At 45.5% G+C, this 10,800-nt stretch overlaps 1 protein-coding gene across 1 annotated transcript; it reads left to right on the plus strand.

Moving 5' to 3' along the window:
- The first annotated feature begins 1,422 nt into the window (after positions 1 to 1,422).
- Positions 1,423 to 2,900, plus strand: LOC144703742 (peroxidase P7-like). Its single transcript, XM_078575988.1, has 3 exons — positions 1,423 to 1,738; positions 1,871 to 2,062; positions 2,203 to 2,900. Exons 1-3 carry the CDS (start codon positions 1,520 to 1,522, stop codon positions 2,752 to 2,754), a joined length of 963 nt encoding a protein of 320 aa, XP_078432114.1. The 5' UTR covers positions 1,423 to 1,519; the 3' UTR covers positions 2,755 to 2,900.
- The last annotated feature ends 7,900 nt before the right edge of the window (positions 2,901 to 10,800 follow it).

A 10,800-nucleotide genomic window follows, 5' to 3' on the forward strand; every position in this document is an offset into this window, starting at 1 on the left:
CCACAAATATAAATATGCGGGCATACATCTATTTTTTATGTCGCCCTCTTTATAGAAATGACGGAAGAAAAAGCTAAAGCCCAAAAGTCAAGATCGCATGGTGAAGCATATGTAATGATTTATGGATGGTCGGGTTTTTGCAAAACAGTAGCAGCATAAAAAGACTCTTAGATCGAAATTTAAACATACCATTGCCCATCGCGGAAAAAGAACCCTGAATCGGGCAAGCACTGGCGAAAATATCTCAAAAAACCAAGCAGAAAGCGATCATTTCAGAGTTTGTGTTCTCAAAATTGGCCAAGGAAATATAAGATCCCCGTTACGGTGAAATCAATTCACGTAAGTATGATTTTCTAACGATTGAAGAACCAAGTACTTAGAGCGGGTTTCGAGATGTGGGACGGGGCGAATGATCAGTTTATTTCGTTTCTCGAAAATATCAGGATATATGAATTCAAAGACGACCTGACGATAGTTTTTGATAATGGAAAAATAGGGCGTCAAATGTGGCGACCAGTTTATAAATAATTTGCGAAATAAGACATACCAGCTGAACGGGATATCTTAGCATTCACCTTTCACCTTTCCAATTGAATCCGACAATTTTACACCATAACCGGATGTTCTTGACACCAACCGTTGTCGGGGAAAGACTTCAGAGACCAGGGGAGGCTTCCAGGTAGGAACGGAATGTGGGAAAGGGAGCTCATCCTGCGTCAACAAGGGTGGTAAGGGTACGGAGCCCCGATCGTGAAAACCACGGTGCTTGATTGCAAAAGATAACGAGCTACGGTGACCTGGAGTTTTATTCGAATTAAAGTGCAAAGATTAAACGACTTAACAGGAAACGACACCAAAAAAATTAAAATTAACACACTACCGCCTGAGTCTTTCTTACGTCCGATGCGCTATTCTTTGTGGACCTGTGGGGTTTGTCACAGCGGAGACGGGTCAACTTCAGAACCGTTCTTCCCCCAGTGATAAACCACGTAATCCACTGCTTTCTGTCATCGCAAGACGACAACGGTGCGAGTGGCGTACCCGAATATTTTCGCGGGGTGTGGCTAGCCACGCTCGTCGGTCTGCGATCATCGTCGGGAAAAAAGGATCATCGTAATCGTGGATTTCTCACGGGGTCAAAACGGAACCGTCAAAAATGCTATGTGAACGAGGTCAAAAAATTTGAACGACTCTCGGGGATCAGAAGTTGATTGTCCGCGCCTCACCCAGTGTCCCATCGTCACCTACCTCCTCCAGACTGTCCCCCATGAAAGTATTGACTAGAAGCGGTCAACATTCCTTCGCTTGGGGAAGAAGCCTTACGCGGAGCGAAGACCCACTTCTCCCCGTTCCGCTTCCGTGTCCGCATTCGCTTCGTCGAGAGTTCGCTGCATTGAGCGGGTATATATAGAAAGAGATGCCTCCCCTGAGCGGGTATGCATCGCCACACCTCGCCTCTTACGTCGAGAACTGTTCACTGTTAAGAGACGGTGCAGGTCGTGTTTTGACCGCCAGAGCAATGGGTGTCTTCATTGGCGGCGGGGCAATCGCCTCTTCGCTCCTCGTCCTTTTCCTGTGCGCGTGCACGGCAGACGCCCAGCTGAGGCCCAACTTTTACGGGGGAAGGTGCCCGAATCTCGAAGGAATCGTCCGCGGAGCCATGCGGACGGCCGTGTCTAGCGACCCTCGACTGCCCGCCTCCATTATCCGCCTCTTCTTCCACGACTGCTTCGTCAATGTGCGTATTCCTCCCCGGCGCGTTCGGCGGACGTGGGACGAGGATCCCGCGAAAGCTATCTATCGCGCGCACCGTCTTTTGGGTGGGCTCTTTCTTTATGGCCAAACTAACGAGCCGCGTGCAATCTTGCAGGGCTGCGACGCATCCGTGCTCCTGGCGGACACCCCCACGTTCACCGGCGAACAGAACGCCTTCCCCAACAGGAACTCCCTCCGCGGCTTGGACGTCATCGAGACCATCAAGGCCGCCGTGGAGGCTGCCTGCAACGCCACCGTGTCTTGCGCAGACATCCTCGCCCTCGCCACCCGCGACGGCGCCGTCCTGGTGAGTGCATTACGATCCACCGCCGTTTTATCGCGTCGCGGCCGATGTATTATTATTTGACGCGCGTATCATCCGTCCGCCGCCGACCGAGGAGGCGCTTCTTCTGATCGGATTTCATCTTCTCGGGCTTGTTATCGCAGAGCGGAGGACCCACGTGGAGGGTGCCGCTGGGACGCCGGGACGCGACCACGGCTAGCCAGAGCGCCGCCAACAGCAACCTCCCGGGCGCATCGTCCAGCCTTTCCGTCCTCCTCAACAGCTTCGCGAACCAGGGCCTGAACTTGCGCGACCTCGTCGCGCTGTCCGGCGCCCACACCTTCGGCCTCGCCCGCTGCGTCACGTTCCGCAATCGCATCTACAACGACGCCAACATCGACCCCGCGTTCGCCGCCGCCAGGAGGGCCACCTGTCCGCAGGCCGGCGGAGCCGGCGATCCTGCGCCGCTCGACGTCACCACGCCCAACGCGTTCGACAACGCCTACTACGCGAATCTGCTTTCCCGTCGCGGTCTCCTCCACTCTGACCAGGAGCTGTTCAACAACGGCTCCGCGGACTCCATCGTTCGCAGCTACGCCAACAACGGGGCCATCTTCTTCAGGGACTTCGCCGCCTCCATGGTGAAGATGGGAAACATCGCCCCTCTCACCGGCTCCAACGGAGATATCAGAAGAGTCTGCAGCAGGGTCAACTGATTTTTCTCCTCGCTCCGCCATCACCCTCTCTACGATTGTATTCGTCGTCTCCCCTCAGTTTTCTCAAATGTTTTGGGTGACATCTGTGCGAAGCAGACAACTATTGGCAATTCGCATTATTAACTTGTTTTCACTTTCCTGAGAAATTCTTCGCGGCCCGTTTTCTCGGAAGATTCTTTAGAATACATATATTCATGACAAAGTCAGAACTCAAAGGAACTATTCCCAACGATGTAGAAAGATCCTAAAGCGTGCCCATGCATTTGTTCACAGTTATCCAGTATGCGCTCACGGTATTTTATGACGAGACAATGTTCAGGCATCCTTATTTTTGATATATGGTTAGTGTGTTTTGAACGTTCCCTGGGGTCATAACTACACAATTCCGTGCATGCTTTCTCCTCTTAGACTAACCCCAATCTGACTGCTTTTAATTCAAGGGGTAAGGGTGTTCTATTTTCGTTATGCTTTTTTGATACCGGGAGATATGTAAAACACTTAACGTGCGCTCGAGGAGACACGCAGGAGTGCAATACACAAAGGAGCAGGAGGAAAGAAGAAATTTCATGTATATGTGTATTTTTCTCAAAACGTAGAGAGCAGCGGCTTAAGTATTTAATGGGTACTTTTGTGACAGTTTGACAGCAAGGATCATCGCACACTTTGATCCCCGGCTTTTGAACTAAATAACTATCCCTGACCTGGATATCTGATAATGTTATTTCACAAATCTCCTGCTTCATTTGATTTATCTCATCTTCCTATTTCATTGATTCTTTTCATCCGCTGCGGACTATAGCCTCGATGCCTTTCTGGCAGACGATATGAGTTATTTTTCATAATTGAACTTGTGGATATAAATGCAGTGCCAGATATCTTACATGTTTTCCTCATGAAAAATGATTTACGCATCTTGTTGGGGCTTAGAAATAACTTCATATATTTTACGAATGATATCCGATCTAGTCCGTAGTGTTTACTTAAAATTTGGACCACGAATTAAGTTTATCCATCAGAATATATTTTCTTGAATTGATCTAATTTTTATGGATTGAAATGATTTTATTACGTTCTAATCTTCTAGGACATTGGCCTTACTCTTATTTGTCAAGATTGCTGCCAATGATTTGTGAGGGTTGACTTGTTCAACACTGATGTTCAAGAAAATGATGTAGAATTTTCTAGTCTCTTCTAGACTCTTCTAGATTCTTCTAGACCGTCAAGACTCTTCTAGAGCCTTTTAGATGCTTCTAGAATATTATGGAGTCCTCTGGACTATTCCTTAAGCTAATGGATCTTTCTCGAAGCTTGTGGGTCTTTCGAGGTGTTCTAGACAGTAGTGTAAAACTTAACTTGAAAAGTCCCTTCTACATGTTTTCATTAAAAACCCACTGGGCAGAACAAATAGGATCCTGATTCTAGTCCAGAAGTGCTACAAGTAGCGACGCATAAACAAATGTCGGTTTTGCATAAAAATGGAGGATGGCATGATTCAAATACCTATATTGAGTATTTTGCATGCATGATGTCCTAAGAGAGGAACAGATATTATCAGATAAACCTGGTCAGCAGGAATAAACCACCGGTGCTTTGTTGCCTAATATGGATTCTGACTCATGGGGGCAAAAGCATTCTGATAGAATTTGGTGCACAACGATGCACCAATTGATGGCCGCAAGCAAACACTTCATTTGATGAATAACGTTTGAATTCATAGGGCCTATGGAAAAGACAAATGTCATGCATATGTTTTTTTGTTTAAAATCATTGAATGAAGAGCAGGCTAGAGTACTTCGTGGCTAATTATTAGTGCGTTTGTTGTTTTATACCGTGAAGCATACAACTATTGGAAATTCTCAATATGAACTTGTTTTCACTCTCTTGAGAAATTGTAGGCCGCCTATTTTCTCAGAAGATTATGCAGAACACATATCTTCATTACAAGGTTGGAATTCAAAGGAACTATCCCCAACGAGTAACCAAACGATGTAGAAAAATCCTTAATCGTGCGATGCATTTATTCACAGTTATCCCGTATGCGCTCATGGCACTTTATAATGAGACAATGTTTGGGCATCCTTAATCATGATTTCTGGCTAATGTGATTTCGTTCCGGGAGGTCATAACTGCACAATTCCGTGCATGTTTTGCCTTTTTAGACTAACCCCACTCTGACTGCTTTCAGTTCAAGCGGTAAGGGTGTTCTATTTTCGTATGTTTTTCTATACGGAGAGATGTGTAAAACACTTAACGAGCATTTATGGAGATGCGGACGAGTCCAAGGCAGGGCCTTGACCAGAGGGTGAAGCTAATTCCGAAAAAAAAAGGCAGTAGGAAAGAAGAAATTTCATGTATATGTGTATTTGTCTCAAAACGTAGACAGCATGGGCTAAAGTATCTAATGGGTACTTTTGGGATATTTTGACAGCAAGGATTACCGAACGATGTGATCCCCGTCTTTTGAATAAATAATTATCCGCGACCATGGATTGTTATGATCGCCGGACATTTTAGAGTGGTATATCACAAATCCCATGTTTTCTTTGCTTTATCTTACTTTCCCATTCGATTGCCTCTTTTCATTCGCTGAGGACTCAAGCCTTGATGCGTCTCTGGGAGACGAGTTGACTGATTTTTCACCTTCAAACTTGTAGTTATGAATGCAATGCTACGTGTCTTACATGTTTTCTTCATTAAAAATCACGTATGCATCTTGAAAAGGCATCTAAATAACTTCTAGTAGGTTAGCGATGATATTTGATCTGTGTCCGTAGTTCTTACTTAAATATTTGCAACAAAGATTACGTTTATAAATCATACTATATTTTGTTGAATTTTTCTAAGTTGGGTGGATTTAAACAATTTTATTACGTTCTAATTTTCTATGACATTGGTCGCAGTCCTATTTGTCCAGATTGCTGCCAATGATTGAGCGTGGCAGGTGTTTGGTAGGGGCCAATTGTGTGCTGTAGCGGATGATTAGTTGCAACATTCAGAGCCGCTTTTTATTACTGCTTTGACTTAACAAATGTGCAAAAAAGACAAAATAAAAAGGATGAGATACCAATTGCAGTAGCTCAGATACCAATTGCACTTGATGGGATGAGATGTGATGAAGCGAAACAAGACATCCAATTTTGGAGAGTTCCCCGTGCAATATATTCTATTTTTGGTTACGCGTAGAAAATGTGATCCCACGACTTGTCCCACCACAGATTTCCATGCCGATCATCGATGCACTTTAGTCAACCTTTTGAAAATGGGCTAGCAGAAAACTATTTGAGTGATGTCACAACTTTTCATCACTCAGATTAGATCAACCAGATGGAGCGCACCCAAACGACCTTCACAATACGCCATCGTGTTTTTATTTTCCATTTTCGTTCGTTCAAATCATGTTTCGTGTTCATCACGACGAGTTCAGCGTACTCGTCGCATCCGTATTGTCCTGTTTTATCCGTCCTTTTATTCTGACTCATTTTAAAATTTCCCCTTTGTTTTATTTTAAGTGCTGTAAAAGGGGTCCATTGTTGGGCCCCTTGTCTGAACTATTTGTAATGGGCCCATCATGGCCCTATATAAGGCCATGATGGGCACGTCACAACTCAGATCAGGTTACTGTGAGAGGAGAATAAGTGGGAGGAGAAGAAAAGTTAGAAGAGCAGGCAGAGAAGAAGGAAGACAAGGGGCAGGAGAAGAACGGGGAGGAGTGGAAGTCATTGCTAGATCCTATTCCCCCTTTTTCTCCCTCTTTCTTTATCGCCGTTGCAACCCTACTTCCCAGTTCTTCCTCGCCGTCAAGTCCCTCGCGCTACCACACGACGCCGCCTGGTCGTCCACGATCTGAGCAGTACGTGGATCCGGGGCGTCGCACGCGAGACACAAAAGTGGTCCCTCCCATACGCCCAAGCGATCCATGACTCGGGCTTCACCACGGATCAGTCAACGCCGACCACCATGGATCGTGCTCGGCTTAACGCTCCAGGTCAAAAGGTCACCAAAATCAAGGGTGCCCGCCCTGCGTTGCACGTGGTCAGATCAATCTCACAGCTGCGTGCACCCCACCACGGTGCACTCGCGTGGCACCGGGAGCAACCAACCTGCAGGCGCGATTTGAGAGCCATTGCCCCTAAGCGCCTGCGCGCACCTGTTGTGGTACCCATGGCGCCTAGTTGTTCGAACGACGAACAACCAGCCGCATCTGCCACCGATCGTCCAGCATCTGGCCGTGTGCATTGACTTGTCGATCGCCTGCGCCTTGCCGACAATTTATTGCACGGGTCAACCTGTGCCGTTGTTGGAACCCACCGCAACACTTATCTTGCCGTTGGTCGTGTGGGTTATCACAACTGAGCTTCCGGGCCCTCATGGTGTCGCTGAGTCACTCAGATTACCGCACCGTACTCGTGTAGCTCATCGGGTGAACGTGATTCCCTTTGCTTTCTTGTGCCAACCGTCCAAGCCTCCGCCGACGCTGCCAGTTCGCCGGCCATCGCTCGCATCTGCTGCATTCCGCCACTCGCGCAGAACCACACTTAGTTCGTTCTTGTGGAGTTCACCCAGTTGCTGCAGCCACTCCGCTGTCGCCACGCTCTCTTCCTTGCCTTCGTTATCTTCCGCGTCACTGCTCCAGCGACGATTCACCTCCGCCTGTCAAGCAACGCCTGCCTCCGCACTCCCTTACCGCCTGTCGAGCAACGCCTGCTCGGGTTAGTTTAGATGAGACGTCGACGATGAGCGCCACCATCAACGAGGTACTCCGTTCCCCTTGATCGTCAGTCACATTACGTCTTCCAGTATATTTTCAGCTGCATCCACCTAGCTCGGGTTAGTTTAGATGAGAGAATTTCTTGAGAAAAATAAGCGAATTGAGTGAATTTTCAGGTTCGGGTCGAGCCCACACATTACGTGCGAGCACCAACGGAAAGTATTTCGTTTGACGCTATAGTTTCCGTCTTTGCTCCGACTAGGGTCACAAGGTCACTGTCACCTCATCGGATGTCCACTCGAATCTCAGAGCTCGGCAAATTTCCCCAAGAGTCAGGGCCTGCACGTACATCCACGTAGGATTCACGTCATCATGTTACATCACTTAGTGAATTACCCATCAGATGTCGTACGTAACGACGTCCGACATCACAATCTTAACTTAAATCCATCACGTAATGACATCTTAGGATCACATCGCATATTTACACCTTTGGATTGTATTTGACACCTTTCACTGCTCTCTTTTCTTATGTATCAAGTGACACGTGAATTGCTCAGTAGTGCTTTCTTGCATAAAAAAAGTTGGCGGAAATAGCTTAATGGTAGAGCATAGCCTTGCCAAGGCTGAGGTTAAGGGTTCACTCCCCCCCTCTCGCTCACTCGTTCTTATAAATCATCATCATACTGTTTACTTATATAGCCTCAACCTTTTTAATAATCATCACCACCTCCTCTCACCTTTTCCTCTTCTCTCCACCACGTATTGCATACAAGTCTCCCTTCGTCTCATTATTCACTATTCAAATAAACATGGAATCCTTGAATAACATTTCCGTTGAGCGGATCCGTACTCCGCGCTAGCGTAATTTATGTACGTGAGAATAGGTTTATATTTTTTCATGATTAAAATAAAAAGCGCCAGCGAGTAATTAAAACCCTGAATTTCAATTTATCCCTAACATCCACTTAAACATATTTTGGCCCTTGTTGGTCACATGCCCGCCACCTCTGCAACAGCCGCTGATATCATTCCCACATGCATGTGCTTCCCTCTCTCTGCTAACCTATTACGGCCATGTACAAAGTCCATAAAAAATCTCGCAAACTTCCCACAGTTCATCTGTTTTATCGACGATGCCATGCGTCACCGCTTCCAGCAGTGCTTAGCCAAGATATAACTGTGTAGTTGACGTTGTCACACCCACAACCTCTATAGTCACAATTGCGTAGGCATGCACCCGCTGCTTCTAATGCACTCCACATGCTAGGCTGCCAACAAAGACTGCCAAGCACTAGCATGTGACCATGTTTATCCTTCTTTAGGTTTCAGACAAATATAACATCATAGAAAAATGAGGAATTAGTACTTTGAAAACACGGTTTTCACAGTATAAATTATAACATTATGATTATTTACACCTTACATGACATTCGGTTAGTAAATAAATAAGACCTATGATTCTTTGAATTGGACAAACAAATAGTTATTCTCTGACATAAACATCAAACATCTGTACAAAGATAGAGAAATCATTCATGACAACTTCCAAGCAGCCTCCAATGAAGTCTAAAAAAATGGGTGTCATGCATCACAAAACGTAACAGGAGTGTTACATAGTCCAAACAGCATGCGTTAGAAGGCAAATGTACCAAACGGGCATGTGAATGTGGTATTCTCATGATCGTGATGATGGATAGTGATCTGATTATACACAGAGCAGCCATCTCAAAAGCAAAAATATTTCTCCCCTCCATGTTTATCCAAAATCTGATCAATGAAAGGGAGTGGAAAATGTTCCTTCGTGGCTGCATTGAGTCTGCCATGGTCGATGCAGACTTACCATTTAGTGTGAAGACGGTCTGAATATTTTGTCCCTTCTCATTGGTTATGATTTTTATGCTGACTTTCTTGGGGATAACATAAATGGGAGCAACCCACTAGCTGTCCAAAATGGGCTATTAGAGTTCAACCATTTAAGGATGTCTTCCTTAACCGCTGCTCATACTTTTGGATTCAACATGCGTTGAGCCTCCGTCACTAGTGCGGAACTTTCCTCAAGGAAAATTGATGTAGGCATATGGTGGGCACAACTTATTTCATGTCTGTGAGTGTCCAGCCTATGACTTCTTCATACGTTTGAAGAACATCTAATAGGTCGTTCTTCTGATCTCCTGTCAAGTAAGATGAAATAATGACCTGTGAAACATTCAGCTCATCCAAGTATGCATACTTAAGAGAGGATGGTAGGGGTTTTAGGTACGAAGTTGGCTCTACTGAGGAGAGTGACTCCAATATCTGCTCATCGATAAGCTCATCCTACAAGGCCGTCACCTCTTCGACACATGATTTTATATCATCATCTTCATACATATCAATTATCCCAGTTTTCTTATATGTGTGAAGGATGTTTCATCAGCTTATTGATGTTAACACATACAATAAGCTCCCCTACTCTCAACTCGACCTCTCCTTTTCCTCAATCAGTTACTGCTCTCGTGCTTGCTAGAACTGGTCATCCTAGAATTTGGAGCGTAACTAAACTCATTTTTCACATTCATAGCAGTCACAATGAAATCCACTGGGAAATAGCAGTTTTCCACGTATATGATCACGTCCTCTATAACTCCATGTGGTCTCCTAACTGTCCCATCCGCTAATCTCAACTTATAAATAAAGGCTGCAGCTTCCCAACTTGGAGCTGGTTAGGATGTTTACACTCGCACCTGTATCCAATAGGGATTGGGTGAATGCAAAGTGTGTCCAAAATACATCCAACATCTGTAGTGATCATGTGGGGTCCTAAATCATCCATTTGGTGGGAAGTGTAACCAAAATGATCGAGCTAACTTTCTGGTTCAATTGGAGTCCCTTTGACTTCCTTTGATGAATGCAAGTCCCTTTAGATAGTTGGAATATGATGGTTTATATTTGATAGCCTCTACCACTGTAATTGTAACCTCCACACGTATGAAGGCCTCTAAAAGTTGATCTTCATTCTTTGTGGCCTTACTCTTCTACCTTTTAAGAATGTCTGGGTATGGTATAGGAGGTTTATATGTGTCCGGGTCAAGATGCCCTTGCTATCCTCTAAATCTTGGGGATGATCATCCTTGTCCTCACCAACAAAGTCGGATTGGTGGCTAGAGTCGCCCGTGTATGGGTTTGGTAATCTCTTTCCACTCCTGACAACTGATCAGCAAACTCGACTCTTTTTCCCCTATGCAAATTGTGAGAACCCTCAGTATGCTGGATGCGAATGCTCTACTTTTTCTAGACTCATTGTAACCTCAATCAATTTTCTCATGATTTTAGTATGCACGACACTCATTGACGAA

This window comes from Wolffia australiana, chromosome 5, assembly GCF_029677425.1.
Source record: "Wolffia australiana isolate 7733 chromosome 5, ASM2967742v1".
In the NCBI taxonomy this organism is placed as follows: Eukaryota; Viridiplantae; Streptophyta; class Magnoliopsida; order Alismatales; family Araceae; genus Wolffia; species Wolffia australiana.

Excerpts from the sequence above, each read along its gene's own strand:
- LOC144703742 (XM_078575988.1), top strand. The coding sequence starts at position 1,520 with ATGGGTGTCTTCATTGGCGGCGGGGCAATCGCCTCTTCGCTCCTCGTC. Across the intron at positions 1,739-1,870 it reads TCCACGACTGCTTCGTCAAT|GGCTGCGACGCATCCGTGCT; the intron begins GTGCGTATTCCT and ends GCAATCTTGCAG. Across the intron at positions 2,063-2,202 it reads CCCGCGACGGCGCCGTCCTG|AGCGGAGGACCCACGTGGAG; the intron begins GTGAGTGCATTA and ends TTGTTATCGCAG.